This window comes from Saccopteryx bilineata, chromosome 2, assembly GCF_036850765.1.
Source record: "Saccopteryx bilineata isolate mSacBil1 chromosome 2, mSacBil1_pri_phased_curated, whole genome shotgun sequence".
Lineage (NCBI taxonomy): Eukaryota > Metazoa > Chordata > Mammalia > Chiroptera > Emballonuridae > Saccopteryx > Saccopteryx bilineata.
This window is the reverse complement of record NC_089491.1, coordinates 393,943,904-393,965,098: the sequence shown is the minus strand read 5'-3', so window position 1 is coordinate 393,965,098 and position 21,195 is coordinate 393,943,904. Positions and strand designations below refer to the sequence as shown.

Genomic DNA, 21,195 nt, shown 5'->3' with positions numbered 1-21,195 from the left:
ACAGGACTCCGTCACCTGTTCACGTGATTTACTGGAGCCCTTGCACCTGCCCAGTCCCCAAACCTGAATGTGCTATTTTAAAGATATTTGATTGACTGTTCTGCATCCACTTCAGGTTGATACCCAGCTCATGAAGGTCATCTGGCCACAGGGTCATTTAATGTCCCAGGGTTAGATGCTTAATCTCTACGAGGACCCAGAAAAGCACCAGGAGCAGTCATCTGCTAGAGAATGCATGTCCTTGTTTCTGGGAACTCGGCCTTGCAGCTCTCCTGCTTGTGCTCACCGGAGACTCCACGCAACATCCTTATCTACCACGTGTCTCTGCAACTGTTGGGTCAGGGTCAGAGCAGCTTTCCCCCGTAGCCTCATTCTTCTGTAGCGTCAGTTCTGGCTCTGGGCTCTACTTGAAACTAGCAATTTTCCAAACCAACCCCAAAGTGGATTGCAGCAGTATTTTTCATGTTCAGTATGTCTTGTTTCCAAAAGCTGGACTTCCACCAAAACTCTTTCTTCATGTTTGGGGTGGGGAGTGGAGAGGCAGGGCACAGCAACCTCTAGCCCTTAATTTAGAGAGAATTTCCTGAAATGCCCCAGCCCAGTGGGCCTCTTAAAATTTCATCCACACAATAGGACCTTGATTCTTCATAGAGTGTATCTCCCACCCTCCAGCAGGTACATGTCCTATGGGGGAATCCAGGGAACCTGCCATCTTCCCAGCCCCGAGTGAATTATATGGGAAGGACTTCCCATATTAATAATATCAGTATGTGGATCAGCATGATGTCCAGTGGAATCTTAATGTGATCGACATCCCAGGAGACTGTAATACAACAGAGAAAAGGACTCACAGAGGCAAGGCAGTGAATGAATACAAACCACTGCTGTTCCCGTGTGAAAGCAAAGTCTATACCAATAATGAACTGCGAAGAATGCATTTACCAGATCATCAGTATATATGCCACGTGCTAGAGGTTATGTTGATCTATTTCAAGATACCACCTCGGGCAGGGTTGTTGAAATGGATTTACTTCCTGCTTGGTTAATTTTATTTATTTTAATTAATTAATTAATTTCAGAGAGAAACATTGATTTGTTGTTCCACCCATTTATGCATTCATAGGCTGAGCCTTGTTATGTGCCCTGACTGGGAATCAAAACCCGCAATCTTGGTGGATCAGGACGACGCTCCAATCAAGACACCTGGGCAGGGCTTGGTTAATTTTATTGATGTTGCAATCATCCACCATGATCCCAGGATCCATCTGGATTTCCAGGAGCAGATAGGTGGATCAGATGATTGCCAAACATGCATCTTTGATAGCTGTACTAATCTCATGAAGTCCTCCTGGGATGCAAGACTGCTTCTGATTACTGTCTTGGCAAGGCACGCTCCACTTGACCCCTCCTATCACAGTGGCTCTTAACACATGGAGCAGAGAAACAATTTGTGATTTTTACCAGTATCTAAGTATAGTCAGTGGTGGGATTCAAATAATTTAACAACCAGTTCGCTGCCCTAATCACTGTTTTAAGTATAAAAAAAAGGATATACAAAAAGGTAGTTTATTATTTCATGCATTTAATACTTAAATAAGAACAACAAAAGAGGTACACAAAACTAGATTGTTATAAGAAAGTTTTAAAATATTAATGAAAAATGCCTGACCTGTGGTGGTGCAGTAGTTAAAGCGTCGACCTGGAAATGCTGATGTCGCCGGTTCGAAACCCTAGGCTTGCCTGGTCAAGGCACATATGGGAGTTGATGCTTCCAGTTCCTCCCCCCTTCTCTCTCTCTGTCTCTCCTCTCTCTCTCTCTCTGTCTCTCCCTCTCCTCTCTAAAATGAATAAATACATTAAAAAATATTAATGAAAAAATATTAAATAATACCTGACAAGTAAAAATACAAGTTGTCACTCCCTGGTTGTTTGACACTTTTTAAAATTTATTTATTTATTTTTAACAGAGATAGAGAGTCAGAGAGAGGGATAGACAGGGACAGACAGACAGGAATGGAGAGATGAGAAGCATTCATCATTAGTTTTTTGTTGCCATTGAGACACCTTAGTTGTTCATTGATTGCTTTCTCATATGTGCCTTGACCGTGGGCCTTCAGCAGACCGAGTAACCCCTTGCTCGAGCCAGCAACCTTGGGTCCAAGTTGGTGAGCTTTTGCTCAAACCAGATGAGCCCATGCTCAAGCTGGCGACCTCGGGGTCTCGAACCTGGGTCCTCGGCATCCCAGTCTGACGCTCTATCCACTGCGCCACAGCCTGGTCAGGCAACACCTTTTCTCTTTATGTTATGTTGTTTTACTGACAGAACAAACAGAAGGGAATTAAGATGTAGTATTTCGTCAAAGGTATAATGAGTTTTATGAAGTGAATAAATAAACATTGCAAGCATAGTTCCATCAAATTTTTTTTGCCTATGGACGGAGTGAACATGACTATGGGCGCTTAGACTACACTGTTGTGCAGATGAACGTCAAACAGGAAGGAACGTCAATGTGTGATTTCCACATTGGGCAGCTGCCCAGGCGCCCACCTTAGCACCCTGATAACAAGTGCCATTTTAACAACCCGTTTACCCAATTCAACAAAACATTAGGTATCAGTTCTGCCAAACCAGCGGGAACCGGCTGAATCCCACCCCTGAATTGAGCCATCTTCACAGCCCAAACCAGGGCATCCTATACCGGCAACCGCCTGTTGCCTAGGAACAGCTGCCCCGCTCAGTGCCTTTGCCCCGCCCCGCCTCCTAGTGCGCATGCTCAGGGCCTCCTCCAGGTCCCGCCCTTCCTGGCGGGTCGGAAGTGACGTAGTGGGTCCTCCACACCTTCCCGGGAGCCATGGCCTCCGCGGGGTTAGCCCCCGGGCGGCAGGTGGAGGATGCGTTACCGCCGCCGGCCGAGCCGCCGCTGCCCGAGACGAAGCCTCAGCCGCCGCCGCCCGCCGCTGCGCCGCAGCAGCCGTCGCCAGCGCCCAGGCCTCCGTCCCCGGCGGGTGTGAAGGAGGAGAACTACTCCTTCCTGCCCTTGGTTCACAACATCATCAAATGGTAAGGGCCGCGCGGGGCCGGTCCGGGCGGCGGGGCCTCGGCGCGTTCCGTACGCCCGGGGCTGCGGGTGCCGCCCGGTCGGGACGCCTGCGGGAGCCGACCACGGGGGGCGGGAATAAATGGACTCACGCACCCCTGTCTCTCTCTCTCATTCATAAGTCACAACAGGCACACTGACCCCAGAGCGGGCGAGGCCGGCCGGGGAGCTGGGCGGCCCCGGGACGGGGCGGCGGCGTGGTTAGCGCGTCCGTCGCCCAGCGAGGCCGGCCTCTCTGCGACCTGGTGTCTCCCCTGCACCCTGGTGCCTCCCCAGCTCCTGGGTGTTTCCCTAGCTCCCAGGTGTCTCCCTGCACCCCCGTGCCTCCCCAGTTCCCAGGTGTCTCCCCTGCACCCCCGTGCCTCCCCAGTTCCCAGGTGTCTCCCCTGCACCCCCGTGCCTCCCCAGTTCCCAGGTGTCTCCCCTGCACCCCCGTGCCTCCCCAGTTCCCAGGTGTCTCCCCAGTTCCCAGGTGTCTCCCCTGCACCCCCGTGCCTCCCCAGTTCCCAGGTGTCTCCCCTGCACCCCCGTGCCTCCCCAGCTCCCAGGTGTCTCCCCTGCACCCCCGTGCCTCCCCAGTTCCCAGGTGTCTCCCCTGCACCCCCGTGCCTCCCCAGTTCCCAGGTGTCTCCCCTGCACCCCCGTGCCTCCCCAGCTCCTGGGTGTCTCCCCTGCGCCCGACCCCCTCGCGCTATGTTTATTCCAACAGGCCCAGTCGCCTCCCCTGTGCTCACCGGCCACGTGCGGGACATGCCCTCACCTCGCTCACCCACAGGGCAGGACAGGACAGGCAGGAACAGCTGGCCTGCACTTGAGAAAGTGGCGAGGTGGTGACACGGGACATTAAGGAAGCTCACGCAGAAGTGCCCGGATCTGGGCCCGCACCATTTTGTCCCCACGTGGCGTCAGCAGGCGATGTCCTCCTCCCGCCGGGCTCTAGGCCAGCCCTGGACGGTCCTCCTTGGGCCCTCGCTTGCCCATGGCCCCCCCCGGGGCACCGCCGGCCATCGCATCCCCAGCCCCAGTGAGTGAGAGCACACTGACCACTGCTTCCGTGTCCGAGTGACTGTAAGCGTGCTCCCCGCGCACCCACTGCACAGAGGCCTGGCTGCCACAGCCTGGTTCCTAGGAGGGTGGACGCACTGGGCTCCCTGGTGGGGGCCTGCGGCCCACATTGCAGCATGACTCCCTGTGGCCTTCCTCCGTGTGACCACGCAAACAGGGCGGGGCGCGCTCATACTGCTCTCTCCAGCCTGTGCTCAGGCAGCAGCTGAACCCCAGACACAAGTGCGGACCCTGCTGCTGGGCTGCAGTACAAGCATGCTGGTGTTAGGGGAAGGTGGAACAACGGGAACATGAGCTGTGCACGTGCTCAGAGAAGGTGCTTGGCCCCAGCGAGGGCTGCACAGGGCTGTCCTTGCCTGGGTCAGTGGGCACTGGAGGCTGTCCTTGCCTGGGTCGGTGGGCACTAGAGAGCCCTGCTTCCAAGCCCATGGTCTTAGATCCACACCTGCTAGTGCTCGCTTGCCTTGGACTCTCGGGGAGTATATAAACTTTCTTAGGCTTTAATTTTTGTATCCCTAATATGTGAACAGTAATAATGGACCTCAACCAGTGAATTTCAAGTAGAGCTTTATAATGAAGGTACTGCTGGGTGACTTGGGTCGAACAGTGCAGCTTCTCTGAACCTCCCTTGCTCTTGTAAGATAGGTGAGATGGGACTAATAATATTTGCATCATAAGATCGTTGTAAGCTGTACTCAGGAGCAGTCTCCAGTGTAAGATGGCAGGTTGATTACATGTGTTTGTCTGTTTCCTCTAAAAGGATAGTGAAAAGTGTTTTGTTTTTGTTTTTTAAGCACGAAACCAGAAAGAACAGGAGAGGAAAGAATTGCCTCAGAGCAGATGGCCAGGGGCTTACTCATCTACTGGCCTCAAGAAGCAGCTGCTCTTGAGCATGGCCTGCCCCTAAATCTCAGGAATTGGCCGTGCCAGGGACCTCGAAATAGAGGTGAAAGGGCACTGAGGACAGGAGGATTATTACTTAAAAGTCTGTTTAAGAAGGAGATCCCCATCGTTCTCTCCCCAAAATCTAAGCAGACGGGTAACTACCCGACTTCCATCTGGGAAGACAAAAGGTTGTTCTTTCCCAAGAGTTATTCTTAGGAAAGAGGAAGCCAGAGAGTGTCTGGACTGGACGGACACCAGGTGCATTGGAGGAGTTTGAGGGAGAGAGTCATACTGAAAACAGGGTTTAGGAGGGAGTTCATACACTGAATAAAACTAAGAGCCCACCCTCATGTCCGCCCCTTGGCTTCTGGACTGGCAGCCAGAGACGGTGGAGACACCTCTTGAGTGTGACCAGCCCCAGAGGATGTCCTTAGGGCTCCCAGTGAGGAAGTAGGTCCTCAAGCAGTGGAAGGCGGAGCAGACAGTACCTGCACTTTAAATGCTGATAGCTCTTGCCAAATTTAGAGTACTTAATCTTTTTAGCTGTTCAATTAACGTAAAATGGCCCGTCCATTTGTGACCCAGAAAGCATTCAAAAAAGAAATGAAAGCTGTAGATGTATTCATAGACGCCCACAGGCGTGGAAAGGGCACGAGCCTCTTCATGCCTCCCAGCCCCCTCCCGTGCCCCCAGTCTGCATAATGTTTCCTTTGTGGATGTGCTGTTTACTTATGCAGTCCCCTGCTCGAGGACACAGCCCTTATTCCTGGAATTTTGCTGTGGCAGTCAGCGCTGCAGTGATCTCTGTAGGTGCCATCTTATAAACTTTTTTTTAAATTAATTTTTTTTAAGTGAGAGGAAGGGAGATAGACTCCCGCATGCACCCCGACCAGGATCGACCCGTCAACCCCCGTTTGGAGCCAATGCTGGAATCAACAGAGCTGTCCTCAGCTCCCGGGGCTGGCCCTGGAACCAGTGGAGCCACTGGGGGTGGGAGAGGGAAGAGGAGCCGGTAGTCGCTTCTCTGGGGATCAAACCCAGGACTTCCCCACACCAGGCCCACGGTCTATCCACTGAGCCAGCTGGCCAGGACCATATGTGTATTAACATGAAAAGGCATTCAAGATGCATTGTTCAGGGAAAAAAAGCAAGAATCAGAACAATGTGTATGGTCAAAGCAAATAAAAAGTTATGTGTGTATTTGTATGTTGCTGTATATTTTGAAGCAGTCTGAAACCAGATACCACATGTTAACAGCAGCCATCTCTGGGACATGGCACCGGAGGGACTTTGCTAAGCTTTGGTGTCTGCTACTTTAATTCTTCCCTCTAGCACCTATTATTGTTATAATAAAAACAAAACACTAGTTTAGAAAGATGCCATTACTGAAGGTAGTTAGCATGGAAGGAGGAGGAGAGGGTGAGAAAGACTGGCCCCAGGAGGGGGCGTTAGGACATGGGCCGTCAGACTGAAGCATGGAAGTTTTGAGGAGAAGTAGGAGACTGAGTCAGATGGGGCCGAGAGGCCGCAGGAAGTGGTGCTCAGGCTTGGGAGGAGGTTGGCTTCAGTGATCCGGTCAGTCCCTTGTAAGCTACCAGTGGACACACCTCTGCTCAGTTGACGCCCGTGTGCATTTTCAAGTCCCAAGGCACCTAGACTGAACAGCTAGAGCTGGGCCATCCTTACCCACACCTGTGCTGAACGGTGTTCTTAGACTCACCCACCGGAACCTGTGGTGTTTGCCCGAGTCTGGTGACACAAACGCAGTCGGTGTCCCTGCTGCCGTGATGCGAGTATCGCCCGGCTGTGCACAGGACGTCGGGAAGGAGCCTGTCCATCAAGCGTAGCAGTGTTATTTTTGTCCACCTTTTAAACACGGCAGTGGGTGGGCCCAGAGCCCCTCCTGTCGTTTGTTTCGTGCTTCTGGACCGGCCACTCCTTTTTTCTTTCTAAAGTTAGATGATGACTAACGCTGGACACAAAGGCAGGCCCATTTGGAGCCTTCTGCTTTTATTCACTCAGTGTGTGGGCTTCTCTTCTGACTCGAGTGTTTCACAGTCACCTTGGCCCAGCAGGTTCCCACTGGGTTTGAGCCGGTTTCTGAGTGGAGTGTTTCTCTTGTCCTAGGAGCTCCATGCTCTCTACCTCCGCAGCCTGGGCAGGCCGAGCAGCTTGCAGGGGCGCTTGCTGCTGTCTGTGTGTCCCTTTCCAGAGGGCTCAGCGGCCCTCCGCGAGGGCAGGCAGCTGTTACACGCCTGCTTTCGATCTGTCTGAGAAAACCAGTTCCTGTCATCTGGGGGCACACAGCCTAGTAAGGGGACAGACAGAAAACAAGATGTTCTGAAAGACGGCATAGGAAGACAGTATGTTCTGTGGGTGCCGAAGAGGGAAACCAGGGCTTGTCCTGATCTGAGCTGGGAATGCTAATGACTACCCTTTGACCCCCGCAGCATGGACAAGGACAGTCCAGACATCCACCAGGACCTGAGTGCCCTCAAAACCAAGTTCCAGGAGATGCGAAAGGTGATCAGCACCATGCCTGGCATCCACCTGAGCCCCGAGCAGCAGCAGCAACAGCTGCACAGCCTCCGAGAGCAAGTCAGGACCAAGAATGAACTTCTGCAGAAGTACAAGAGCCTCTGCATGTTTGAGATCCCCAAGGAGTAGACGCAGCCAGCCTTCAGGAATGCCTGAGAAAGAACAGCAGCGCACATGGCCTTACTGCCCGGTCCTCACTGCCAGCGCGGTTCTTTGTGAAGTGGGCTTCTTGGGGACCTCAGCTCTGAACTTTGTAGCTGACTGGGGTGGGGGCTATTGTACTGCTTCCTTAGCTGAACGTGGCATCGATTATGGGAGGAGCCAGCTCAGGAGCTTGGCTTTGTTAGGGCTTCCTTGTGTATATCCGTATGTCTAGATGCATAATAGCTGGAATGCCAGTGGATGGGAAGAAGAATGTTCCTGGAGGCTGCAGAGGGGATGGAGGACACACCCCTGCCTCTGGGGAGGGGCATCTGCTGTGTGGTCGGGCTCTGCTGGCATAGCTGAAGAGCAAGGTGGGAAAGGAGGCATCTGGTCTTCGCTGCCGGCCTTGCCTCTCTTCCCACCTCCTGGGCGTGCTCGTGTGTACCAGATACATAGTGTCCTATCAACAACACCCAAGACATTTGCAGGAACTCACTGGACTTACTAGGCCTGTGCTGGTGGCATGGGTTTAACGTGGTAAAGGAAGGCTGTGAGAGAGCCTTGTTTTGAAAGATGATAGTTTGTCTCCTTTTCTGTGTAAGCCAGTGAATGTAACTGTCAGCCAGAGCCCTGCCAGGTGGCCCCTTGTCCAGGTTCTCTGCCACCTGTATGATCTTGTTACTTTTAGGTTTTGTTTTTTTTTTTCCACAGAGACAGAGAGAGAGTCAGTGAGGGATAGACAGGGACAGACAGGAACGGAGAGATGAGAAGCATCAATCATTAGTTTTTCGTTGTACTTTGCGATACCTTAGTTGTTCATTGGTTGCTTTCTCATATGTGCCTTGACCGTGGGCTTTCAGCAGACCGAGTGACCCCTTGCTCGAGCCAGCGACCTTGGGTCCAAGCTGGTGAGCTTTTGCTCAAACCAGATGAGCCCGCACTCAAGCTGGTGACCTCGGGGTCTCGAACCTGGGTCCTCGGCATCCCAGTCCAACGCTCTATCCACTGTGCCACCGCCTGGTCATGCTTTTTTTTAAAAAAATTATTTTTATTTATTCATTTTAGAGAAGGGGGGAGGAGCAGGAAGCATCAACTTCCATATGTTCCTTGACCAGGGAAGCCCAGGGTTTTGAACCAGCAACCTCGGCGTTCCAGGTCAACGCTTGATCCACTGCGCCACCACAGGTCAGGCAGCTTTTAGCTTTTGCTCCCTTTGTTTCCTGTCATCTTCAGGCAACTCCTTTAGCCATTTAGTGGTCAAACCAGAACCACTTCAAACAAACCTCCCATGGATCTGGAGGGCACTGTTCTTTCTACATCCGTTTATGGGCTTCCAGGTAAACAGACTTTGCCTCTTCCAGCATTTCAGATTCCTGTTGTCTTGGCTTAAAAAATTATTTCTCCCTCTGGCCTTCTTACTGAAGAGTCCCGATCATTACTGCTCTGCATACAGAGGTTCATGATGTGCTCTTTGTTTGGAGAAGGGCAGCTGTAGGTGGCAGTTCTGAGCGCCCCTTGGCCAGATATGACCGCAGAGTTCTGATGCAGTTCTAACAGGCAGGGAAAGCTTACCTGGAAGTTAGGGTTTATAAAATGTTTACAGACATCCCTAATTTCCTGCAGGTGGGACATTTATTTGCACGCTCTTCCCTTGTCTCTCAAGGATAAGGTGACAGTAGCAACCAGATAATGTCTAAATCTAGAAACGAGTGCATAGCCTGTGCTGACCAATTCAGGGCTTAACAGAGGCCTGCTGACTGGCCTTGCTGACGGGTATCGATTGGTTGAAGACGTTTTTAGCAGGGGTTCCGTTTGTGGGACCTGCGTCCTCCTGTCAGAAGATGAAAGGCATGTTGGGAACTCAGGGATGTGTGAAGGGGGGTGTCAGGTTTCAGTGGCTTTGGACAGCGGGCTCTGAATTTAAGTGGTTAGGCACCTATTAGACTTCTACCTTGGGACTGTTACTTAACCGAATCAGTTATTTTCTTGAAATTTCGAGAGTAGTATGGGGGGGGGGGGGTTCAGGCCCTGGCCAAACACCGTGAAACAGGAAGCATCTCATCTTGCAATTCAGGCCCCCCAGGGTCTTTCTGCAAGGCTGACATTTCAGTGTGAAGACTGGGATGTTTTTCAAGAGTCTAATTAAAAGAACTGTGCTCTGCTCTCAAGACATCTTGGTTTCTGTACTAAGATATTCACAGTAGGGTGTCTTGGATATTGGGTGTGCTCACTTGCTGCAGAGAAGACAGAACAAATTGTGACAGACTCCACTCTGCACCCTCCCAGACCCTCTGCCCCCGCAATGCATGACTAAACCAATGTGAAAGCAGTAACTGGAGCCAGCATCTCTCCCAAGGGCCATCCCTCACTGCAGAAGTGGGTCTCGTCTTGGGAGGGAGCTGCCTGCCCCAGAGCAAGGCTGAAATCCCTCCCCTGGGACAATCTTGAATGCTCCTTACAGGGTTGAGTACCCTCTTGAATCCAATTATTTGCATTATTGGGTAGCAGGCACTTGTACTTTCTAAACATCACATAGTCCTCACAGCAACCCTGTGCAAGGGGTTTCTCTGTTTCCCTGGTGAAGAACTTGAGGCTTGGCCCGGGTCACTTGCCCTAAGCTGGCACTATTAAGAGTGGTCCTGAGCTGGGAGGGAACAGGTGCCCTCAACTGCTGATGAAAGGAGACAGGCAGAGAAGAGTGCTGGACCCCAAGCCGGGGCAGAAGATGCCTCCCGGAACTGGAGGGGCACTGGCGGCTGGCGGTTTTAACACCCCAGGCAGCCACCTGGGAGATCCTGGAGACAGCCAGGCACCGGGTCCTGCACCAGCCCAATTCCAGAGCAGTCTCCAGTCTGTGTCCTTACTTGTGAGAGCAGGGCCGCGTGACCCCTCCAGCCCTCTGAGAGTTTCAGGTTTGATCGCCTTCTGTCACCCTGGGTCGGCACTGAGTAGGGCACAGCCCCAGGGGCCCTTTGTGGCTAGGCCAGGGGGACTCGAGCAGGTAAGTGGCTAGAAAGATGCAGCTGTAGGGAGGACTCTGGGGACCCTGAAATCCTTTATATTTGTCCTAGTTTTCTAAGGACCCATTCTCCAAATAGAAGGGCTGCAGCCCAGTTCTCAGGAGCTCTTCCCGAGCTTGTCTCCTGGGAGAGCTGAGGCTGTTTTCAGAAGAAGGCCGGGGTTCTCCTCCAGGTCTGGGGAGGCAAGCCTAATTCCACCGAAGTAGAAACCCAACCTCTCCCTTTCCCCCTTCCCCCTCCAGCCACTTCTAAAAAAGACGGAAGCGTGGTTTTTCATTTTAAATTATATATATATTTTAAAAACAGTAACAATGTAAATGAAGACAGTCTTGCACATAGTATAAACACCTGGACAAGATTTTGTTCGTGTTCATGACCACACCAGAACTATTAAAGTGCAAGTTTTGTTTTTCCTTTGTGCAATTTCACACACACATGTAAACAAGCCACTTGGTGGATGTGACCCACACTCCCTTAGTATCAGGAGGGCCAAGGCTTTTCCCGCTGTCTCGGAAACCTGGAATCGCACACACAATAATGCTGATTGTCTCAACCTCCAGCAGTGAAGAGAGGTTTTCCTGAACAGTGGGTGTTAACTTCCACACATGCTCCCCTCCCAATTCTTGGTTCTTTGTGAGAAACCACACAAATTCACCCTATGCCTGAGCTATGATCCCAACCCACCCAAGTCGTGGCGGTGGTGGGTGCCAATGGGCAAAGTCACAGGTGGGGGGAGTCCCAGTATTAATCAGTTCTCTTAATCCTTCCAAAGCAGATGACCGGACCTTCTCAGTTGTTTTCACCTCCCCAGTTGGTGGGGCCCCAGGTCTGGGGAGGGCAGCCGCCAGCCAGTCCATTCGAGCACGTGGCCCGGGACACGGGCTGGCCCAGACACAAGAGTTGACTTTTAAACAAAAAGACCACACTTAGGTTCTGTCGTTCCTTAGGGGCGGAGGGGAAGGCCCTAGCTGATGACGCAGCGCTCCTTGTCCTTGGTCTGGCCGCCGCAGCTGGCCTTCTCGCGAACGTACAGGAGGTCGCTGTGCACACTCGGCCGGCGCGCGAAGGGCGCCACGATGCCGAAGGCGTCTCCCTGGCCGCCGCTGCCGGCTCGCAGCAGCTTCTTGTTCCGCAGCGTCTTCTTGTGCAGCACGTCGCAGTACTGCACAGACACCTTGCGGTGCAAGTCCGGGCTCATCTCGCTGGGCAGCTTGGCCATGGCGAAGAGCGCCCGGAACATCTGGTCCAGGCTGCTGTTCCTTTTGGCGGAGATCTCGAAGTAGGGGCAGCGCTGGGGGGCGTTGTCCACCAGCTGCTCGATCTCGGACTGTTCCACCTCCCGGTAGAAGTCTCGGTCACCCTTGTTGCCGCAGATGACCAGGGGCACGTCCATGTTCTCCTTGGTTTTGTTCTGGAGGCAAGACTTGGTGTCGAGGATCTGCTGCTTGAGCCTCTGCACCTCCTCGAAGGAGTCGCGGTTGTCCAGACTGAACACGAGGATGAAAACGTCTCCTAAGGGGCAGAGCAGAAGAGGTGGTGAGGGCAGCTGCCAGAGGAAGAGTTTAAGTGGGTCTTGACTTGGGGATCACCCGGCCGCCGGGGCTCCAGCAGCCGCGCGCTGCAGGGCACTCAGACCTCCCTCCCCACGCGCAAACTTGGCGCGCGGCGGCGGAACCGCAGAGCGCGCCCCCAGGCTGCGCCCTTACCAGCGCCCTTGGACTGGGGGTCTCTAACCCTCCTGCCGGCGCGACTCCTCCCCCACCCACTACCGGCCGGGTCCCCCGCTCACCAGTGAGGATGGAGAGGCGCCGCATGGCCGGGAACGGGTGGTTGCCTGACGTGTCGAGGATGTCGAGCTGGTAGACCTCGCCGCGGATGGAGTAGAACTTGCGGTGGAAGTCCTCGATGGTGGGCGTATAGGCGTCCTCGAAGCGGCCCGTGAGGAATCGCGACACGATGGCCGTCTTGCCCACCTTAGACGAGCCGAGAATGACCATGCGGTAGCAATTCTTGGCCGGGATAGTCAGCTCCGAGTCGCTCGGGCACATCTTCTTGATCATCGCGGCGAGTTTCATTGGGCTGAAGGGGTCGCGGGGCCAAGGGGCTGAGAGTAGCGCAGAAGGAGTCCGGGGTACTCGGCTTGGCTCCCGCAGATTCTCAGGCTCTCAGGACAAAGTCGCTCGCTCTAGCTTCTCCGCGCCCAGCGGCCGCATTTATAAGCAGGCTGGCGGCCGCTCCGCCCAGCCTCGGTGCGTCACGCCCCCCCCCCCCCCTCCCGGCTGCCGCTTCCCTCCCGCGACCTCTGCGAGCAGCAGTCTGCTCCTCCCTGTGGGGGTGGGTAGGAAACTGAGCCCAGAGTCCGGCCAGCACTGGGGACACGCCGACCCTGCGCTTTTCCTCTGCGTTGGGGTTAGCGGCCGCCAAGGCCCCATCCACAAACACGCACACACTTTTCTTTGGGTCTCAGTTTTCCCAGAGAATAACAGTATTCATACCGTGGTCGCAGCAGCGGAATAGCAGGTACATACCAGGCGCGTAGGCACCGTGACAGGCTTTTGCGTCCTTTCTCTCTCAGTCCTAAAGACAGGCGACAGTGCCCGCTTTCTTCGCGTCCCACTGCCGGGCTGGAGCCTGTACCGGGGCCGCGCGCTCCAGCCACCAGAGGGCAGGAAGGGGCGCCACTCTCAGGGCTAGAGTGCGGACGGAGCTTCAAGACTGGGGAGGTGTGGGTCAGGCCTTGGGGTGCCAGAAAGCCCTCAGCAGGAGCCAACCCCCCACCCCGCGCTCCGCTGCAGACCTTAGCTTCTCCTCCTTCCAACCAGAGTCATGCTGTAGGGCCTGGCAGGGGTTTTCAGCGACGGGTTCTCCCCATCCTCTTCTGGTCTGCAACCCCAAAGGAACTAAAAAGTTGCCCTTCCTTGTTCAAGCCTAGGCCAGTGTCCTCTTCCCCATCCTCTTTAGCATTTTGGGCCTTTAGAGTCCCTTGGGCGAACATCTCCATCTTACAGTTGGGGAGCTTGGTGTCTAAGCCACAGAATGAACCAAGGAGGGTCCTAGGCTCACAGCACAGTCTCATGCCACCTCTGGGCCTCAGGTTTCTCTTCTGGAAGACCGTGGTTCTGGTTCTGTGATTGTGGATAAGAAAGTGCAAACAGTTGAGAGGCAGGACCTGGTCGTTACAACAGTAAATGACCCATGAGGCGGCAGGCCTGGGCTGGTGTGTGTGTGTGTGTGTGTGTGTGTGGGGGTGTCAGGAACAAACAGCGTGGGCAGCAGGTTGATCAGTAACCAGAGAGTGCGCTGATGCCACTGAGAGGCCTAGAAATAGGCTGTCTGGGAGCGGGTTTGCTCCAGCTTGGAGCTCATGAAAAAGCCATCGCTCCTTAAGGGACAGACGAGGCCATGCTCTGTTTTGCTTTGCCCGTGTCTGATGGGGAGGAAGCCATTCGCCGGTGCCATGCCCACATCCACATGGGTCAGGGTGCCCTGGGCAGTCCTGGGGTTGCCAGCCCACACCCCTCTGCTGTTTGCCTGTGGCCTGTGGAATCTCAGCTGCCTGGGAAGGGGCTCTCAAGGTCATCTCTCCCCGTCCTTCTGTGACAACGATTCCGGCAAAAACTCACACCCTCCACCGGGGTGCCAGGAGAGGATTTATTCCATGCCAGGTGCTGGAGGTCCGGTGGACTGGGACCCAGCTGGGGTTCTCAACCATGACGACTCCAGGTCCCTTCTGGGCATGTCACCCTGCCCCACCGTTGCCAGGCTATAAGACTGGCTCTCCTAAGTCAGCCCGGTCCATTAAGGCCTAATGAATGCCCAGAAGCCTGGGTGCTGGCCCGCCCGTGGGTCCAGCCAGGGCCTCATTCTTGCAGGAAGCAAGTGGAGGCTGACACTTGTTACCTTCGGCTGCCTTGTTTCTACCTTTTTTTTTTTTGTATTTTTCTGAAGTTAGAAACGGGGAGGCAGTCAGACAGACTCCCGCATGTGCCAGACCGGGATCCACCCGGCATGCCCACCAGGGGGCGATGCTCTGCCCATCCGGGGTGTCACTCTGTCGCGACCAGAGCCACTCTAGCGCCTGGGGCAGAGGTCAAGGAGCCATCCCCAGCGCCCGGGCCATCTTTTGCTCCAATGGAGCCTTGGCTGCGGGAGGGGAAGAGAGAGACAGAGAGGAAGGAGAGGGGGAGGGGTGGAGAAGCAGATGGGCGCTTCTCCTGTGTGCCCTGGCCGGGAATCGAACCCGGGACTCCTGCACGCCAAGCCGACACTCTACCACTGAGCCAACCGGCCAGGGCCTTACCTTTTTTTAAAAAAAGGCATATCTCTATTTAAAAAGTACATTCATGATTTTAAAACATCCAAATAGTTTCAGAAAAGAATGGAGTGAAAGGAATTGCAAACCTTTCCCTGCCCTGCTCCACAGGGGTGAAGTTGACCCTGGAGAGGCGCCCACCCCCGCGCACAGACGGCCCCCTTGAAGCCACCCGCCACACAGCTCCCTGTTAACTGAAGCACCCTTTTCTGTTCTTACAGGGTGTCCCTCCGGCCTACACCAGGCCCCACCCCAGGCTGAGTGAGTCCGAGTGCTAAGTATCTTCAACAGGTGATCCTCACGGTCAGCCAGGCAGAGACAAACTGCCATCCCACATAATTATCAGCCTGTCCACCTGCCCGGCTCTGGCCTGGACCCTGCACCCTGGCTCCCAACACTCCTACCTCCCATGTCCTGCTAGCCATCGCATTATTTTTATGTTGTCCAGGTTTATGTTGGTTACAAATAATTTTATTTTCTGTGTTTGACAGCAAACAGCCTGTAACTATTATGTATGTGCAGTGTAGCAATTTTCCTGCTAAGAGTGGAATGGGAACTTTTAAAAATATTTGACCAAATGTTGGGAGTGTGTTGGGGACAGCAGGAAATGTGTGCCACAGCCTAGTGGCCTAGAGGCTTTAGAAGGTTCTTGAAAGCTGTGTCAAGAACCATGTCAGGCAGGCCCCCTTCTGAGGTCAAGGCATGTGGAAACTTCTGGCAAGCCCTCACATGATCATGCACTGTCATGCTAGTCCAAGCCCATTCCTAGCAGCTCCCTACACAGAGGACCCTAATCTCCTTCCTGTCCTGTCACCTGGTCCACAGCCACTGCCTAAAGAAGAAAAGGACCAAACTGTCAACCCCAAGAAGACATATACCTGCCAACAGGACCCCAACTCATAACCAGAGTCTAGCACAGGGGTCTCAAACTCGCAGCCCGCCGAACAATTTTGTGCAGCCCACAGACTAATCCACGAAGTTCAAAATATTTTGGATAAAATTAAGTAAGCCTAGGGGCCTACTTGTATTTTTCATTTCTCTAGCATCCTAGCTAGATATTAGCTTAGTGAACAGCAGTTGTGATGCGAACTACAGTTTCTGGTCGTTTTGTGACACTGAGTAAACTGCATGTACGATTGTGCTTGTTGTACTGATTTTTTTTTTTGTTTTCAACTGCAGTGAGAAAAGTGTTGCGTAACAGTTGCCTTTTGTAGACCTAGTGCGGCTGCCAAACGGCTCTGCGGCCCACATGCTGAGTTGAGTTTGAGACCCCTGGTCTAGCAGCCATTGTTTGCAAAGGCTTGTCTGCGTATCAGGGAAAGGCCAGTCTGACAGGCCACGCCTCCTGCACGCCTCTCACCCTTACCGATGGAAGTGAGACCTTCCCTGTCCAATTGGAGGTGTGCACCGATAGCCTCATTTGCATCTTTACTGACCAATCAGACTAGCTCCATGACAACCAATCATATCAGTGCAATTTGGACCAATCAAACTGTGTGAATTTGGAGCCCTCGTTTGCATGAAGGACAAGGATGGAAACTTTTCTTCATACAAGCCAGCCTCCCCTTCGTCTCAGTGGGGCGCACTTTTAGCTTCTACTGAAGATGCTTTCCCTGGTTTGCTGTTTCACTGAAATGTTTCTCCCCTTCTCTGCACCCCAAATTCGGGACTCCTATCGGCATTGGGTTGGTGTCGGTGACCTGTTGACAAAACAGATCTGGCTCCCTTCATCAGCCGTTCTGACAGTCTCCTCCTCAACGTGACCTCTGTTCCTCGCAGACCCGTCCAGCCAATGGCCCTGGCTGCATGCCAGGCCGTTTCCACAGCGGTATGAACTGGACCCATGGGTCAGGATACCTGCAGCTCCTCAGTCCTGTCCTGACAAAGGGACAGCTCAGTCCATCGGGGCCAGCATGTTCTCAAAGGCTGTGTGTATAAAGGTGCTTGTGGAGGAATGAGCTCCCTGTTCCTAGGGGTGTGCAAACAGAGAGGCATTGGGTAAGATCAGACTAGATGTTTAGTGTGACCTCTCAAGCCCTGAGGCAGAAACCAAAGAGAAAGCCTGGAGAAGTTCCGAGGGTGACCGAGGGGCCCAGCCAGCACTGCTTCTGTCCACTAGGGCGGTCATTTCACAGACGAGGACCCTAAGGCCCAGAGAGCTGTGTGCATGGGTGGAGTCTGGGCTCACTGAGTCTCCAACTCCCAGTGGGGGAAAGACCGAACCTGTGTCCTTGGATTGGTGGACCCAGTCCACAGGGCTTTGTGGTCAGACTTCATCAACAGGCACCACATGGTCACACAGCCTACTTCCTGTGGCAACACAGGTCCCTGGGGACTAGGAGAAATGTTGGCAGTAACTGGAGGCGCCAAGTTCAGCTGGAGGAGTGGGGGGTGGGGGGGAACTGCTGAGCCCTGTTCTCTGGCCCCACCTGGGAGCCCTCCCTAACAACACAGGGAGCCCCATTCCTCACCTCCAACCCCTCTCACCGCAGAGGGAGGGGAAGGGGGCCTCGGGGCGGGACAGATCTGGGTTCTGGTTCGTGTGCTATCACTCACTCATGTGTCCCCTGGGATGAGTCACCCAGGCTGAGCCCCCCCCCCACATCCTCTGCTACCAAACAGGGGTGACCCCCACCTGTGTAGCTCTCACAAGACACAGCCAGTGCAGGGCGGGCCACAGAGCAGGTGCACAAGTGTCCGTGGTCCAGTCCCACCCATCCCTCTGCTTCCCACCGCAGCCTCTAGCATTGCTCCCGGGGCCTGCTCCATGCCGCATGCACATTTCCATCCAGAAACAGGTCCCTGGTCGGCTAAAGAGGGCTGCCACATCGTCCAGTGGGGTCAGGCTGTGGGATGGGGGTTGGGGGACACAGATGGACTTTCCTGATAACCTTCACATCAAAGGTGATCTGTCTCCAAGGCCAGCTGACCCAGGCTGGACCTGGTGCCCTGGGGTCCAGAGGAAATAAGCATCACGGTCCCACTTTCTGCAGACGCAGTAGCCCTCCAGGGACCCACCTCTGGCCCAGCCCCTTGGCCTGACCCGAGGGGCTGGGTGTCTCGTGGCCGATGCCCCTCACCAGTTCAGCCCTTTGGAAAGCCTGATGCTTTGGGCACCTGAGCTTATCCTCACACGTCGAGACCTTCATACTCGCCAGTCAGTCCAGAACCACCAGAGCGTTCTTCCAGCGTTCTAGCTCTGGTCCCTGGGTCTCAGCTCAGAGAGGCCTGGCCCAGGACCACCACAGCTAACAGGGGCTCCCACTTCCACCAGGCATTTTCATGACACTTTTCAAACTTTCAGCATAATTTTTACTCTGAAATCATTTCCCTTGGATGGTGGCTCACGGGGTTGGAAGCGGTGGCATGTAGGGGGTGCTGGACCACTAGACAGTGCAATGACCTCTGTCCCAGGGCCAGGCTGGCTCCCTGGAGGGAAGGAGCAGAAGGGAGGCAGGGCAGGGGGTGAAGCAGGCGGCACAGGGAGCCCAATGCACGGGCAAGTCCTTCGCCTGCCGAGTCTGGGCAGCAGTGCCACTGCAGGGCTGCGAGGTTTCCGTGAGGGGAGGGCTGTGCCAACTGGCCTGGAACCCTCGGGTGGGGTGGCCCGTCCAGGGGCCTCCTTCCCCGCCTGGACAGACAGAGACCCAGAGGGGAGGCTAGCGTCAAGGGGCCTTTATTGGTGAGTTAAAACATGGTGAGGGCAGCAGGGCGGGGGCTCTGGCCACCTGGCAGCACGTCCAAGGTCCCCCAGGCAGCGGTTTCCAAGGCACTGAAGCGGCCTGCGCCAGGCAGGCCCCGAGCAGCAGCTGGGCACCACCCGCCAGGCAGGCCCCGAGCAGCAGCTGGGCACCACCCGCCAGGCAGGCCCCGAGCAGCAGCTGGGCACCACCCGCCCTTGGTGTGGTGTTCGGGCAGGCAGGCCAGCAGGTGCAGACCCTCCATGAGGCCTGGTCAGCTTCCCTTGTGGGACTGGGAGGCTTTCTGCCGGTAGATCTCAGCGGTGAAGGGCCTGCAGCAGCCGGAGAGGCTCGGGTCAGCCAGTCTCAGGGGCAGTTCCCACACCCCAGACTCTCTTCCCCGGGACGTGGACAGAGTCCGCGTGGGACCAGGAGGGCCAGAGGCTGCCCTGCCACCCCGTCAGCGCCCTCGGCCTCTCCCGTGCCTGCACGGAGCTTCCCCTTTGCTGCCCTGCCAGTGCCCGGGCATGGCTTAGCTGACCCAGCCTGTGCTGGTCACGGGAACGGCCCTGAAGGGAGAGGCAAGGCCAGCTCCTTGGTCACAGTGATGTCAGACGGCCACCCTGGCCCGGGGCCTGTGTCAGTGTTTACTCACTCCTCATACAGGGTGGCCACCGTGTAGGCGAGGGCCACCACCACGGTCAGCAGCAGGCCGGCGGGGCTGGCGTGCCTGTGGGGAGACGCGTGGTCAGTCAGTGGGCACCTGGCTCAGGGCCTTCCTCCCCGCCAGGCTGGGTCCTGTGGCTGAACAAGCGGAGCCAGGTGCCCGCTTTCTGAGTCTGGCTTTCGGGAGCAGGACCCCGACTGTCCGGGCCCTGACCTGATGCCCAGTGTGCTGCCTGTCCGGGCCCTGACCTGATGCCCAGTGTGCTGCCTGTCCGGGCCCTGACCTGATGCCCAGTGTGCTGCCTGTCCGGGCCCTGACCTGATGCCCAGTGTGCTGCCTGTCCGGGTTGCCCGGGGTCCAGAGGGCAGGGTCCACTCTCCCTCTTCTCACGGCTCCAGCCCCCAGCCAGGGACTCAGGACACAGCAGGGGTGGATCAGGGAAGGAGGGAAGGACTGGCCTCTCAGAGTCACCCCAGTGGCCAAGCGTGTCCTTCCCTGAACAGGAGGGGCGTTCCCGAGGACAGAACATGTGACCCCTCCCCACCGTAACGACATCCTACGTTCTAAGGGAGTCCAGGGCTCCCAGAGCCGGGCGGAGTGTCTGGTGGGCCCTCTGTGGGCTCTCTGCTGGGGACTGCCACCGTGAGGAGCCTGGGTGTGGCTGCTCTTGAACTGTCCCCCCCTTTCCTACAGCCACCTCGGACCCCGGGACTCAGCAGGGGCCAGGCCACCGCATCTAAAGAGTTGGGGGCAGCCAGGGAACATGGTTCCCAGGAGGGCACGACCTCCTTCACCAGAGCCCAGGCTGAGGACCCCAGGCTGGGGGCTGGAAGGTGTGACCCTGGGGGACCCTCTGCCCGGCCCCCAGGCCCCCACGCTGTCTTCCTGTCTGGGAGTTCCAGGAAGGCCAAGTGCTGATGGTTCCCCCTCCCTGCTCTGTGGGGCTGAGGTGGATCTGCCTCCTGCAGCTTTGCTCACAGTCCTCCTGGATTTCTAGTGAGCAGCGCCTCCCAGGGAGGAGGAAGGCCCCAGGCTGCACCCCCAACCTGGTCACCTTGCAGCCAGCTGGCTCAGGTGGAGCCCAGGTGCTGGGCTCTGGGGCCACAGTGTCCCTAAGACTGATGACTGGGGAAGCCAAGTGCACTAGGAGTCACGAAGTCCAGGAACGGCCATGGCTCTGCAGCTGACCGTAGCTGGCCCCTGGGTCAGGCCCTGGCCTGGGCCCCGGAATGTGAGCCAAGCAAACGCCTTTTCCATTCTGACTACAAGAAATGTTCCACTTCCCAAATGCTACCACACACCTGCTCTCGACCTCCTGACAGTCCTGTGTGTGAGGACCATCCTGACAGTCCTGTGTGTCCTGTGTGTGAGGACCATCCTGACGGTCCTGTGTGTCCTGTGTGCGAGGACCATCCTGACGGTCCTGTGTGTGAGGACCATCCTGACGGTCCTGTGTGTCCTGTGTGTGAGGACCATCCTGACGGTCCTGTGTGTCCTGTGTGTGAGGACCATCCTGACGGTCCTGTGTGTCCTGTGTGTGAGGACCATCCTGACGGTCCTGTGTGTGAGGACCATCCTGACGGTCCTGTGTGTCCTGTGTGTGAGGACCATCCTGACGGTCCTGTGTGTCCTGTGTGTGAGGACCATCCTGACAGTCCTGTGTGTCCTGTGTGTGAGGACCATCCTGACTGCACGTAAGGAAACCGAGGTCCGGAACGACCCACATGCCGGAGCCCAGACCCAGCCCTGAGCCTGGGGGGTGGCAGGGGTGGTTCCGAGGGACTAC

At 55.5% G+C, this 21,195-nt stretch overlaps 3 protein-coding genes across 10 annotated transcripts in view; 1 reads left to right on the top strand and 2 right to left on the bottom strand.

Annotated features, from left to right (window-relative positions):
* The first annotated feature begins 2,817 nt into the window (after positions 1 to 2,817).
* MED9 (mediator complex subunit 9) lies at positions 2,818 to 9,900 on the top strand. Its single transcript, XM_066264480.1, has 2 exons — positions 2,818 to 3,061; positions 7,499 to 9,900. The coding sequence occupies exons 1-2, from the start codon at positions 2,853 to 2,855 to the stop codon at positions 7,713 to 7,715; spliced, it is 426 nt and encodes a 141-aa protein (XP_066120577.1). The 5' UTR covers positions 2,818 to 2,852; the 3' UTR covers positions 7,716 to 9,900.
* Positions 9,901 to 11,019: 1,119 nt separating this feature from the next.
* RASD1 (ras related dexamethasone induced 1) overlaps positions 11,020 to 21,195 on the bottom strand; it is a 129,369-nt gene continuing 119,193 nt past the window's right edge. The window contains exons 2-3 of the mRNA XM_066264479.1: positions 12,540 to 12,906; positions 11,020 to 12,262 (exon numbers count right to left, since the gene is read on the bottom strand). Coding sequence (XP_066120576.1) covers positions 11,715 to 12,262; positions 12,540 to 12,825 — 834 coding nt within the window. The 5' untranslated portion in view covers positions 12,826 to 12,906 and the 3' untranslated portion in view covers positions 11,020 to 11,714. The remainder of the gene's footprint in view (positions 12,263 to 12,539; positions 12,907 to 21,195) is intronic.
* Positions 18,723 to 21,195, bottom strand: part of PEMT (phosphatidylethanolamine N-methyltransferase) — a 67,447-nt gene continuing 64,974 nt past the window's right edge. For all 8 annotated transcript variants that reach the window (XM_066264460.1, XM_066264464.1, XM_066264465.1 and 5 more), the window contains exons 6-7: positions 19,398 to 19,472; positions 18,723 to 19,074 (exon numbers count right to left, since the gene is read on the bottom strand). In XM_066264460.1, coding sequence (XP_066120557.1) covers positions 19,017 to 19,074; positions 19,398 to 19,472 — 133 coding nt within the window. In that variant the 3' untranslated portion in view covers positions 18,723 to 19,016. The remainder of the gene's footprint in view (positions 19,075 to 19,397; positions 19,473 to 21,195) is intronic.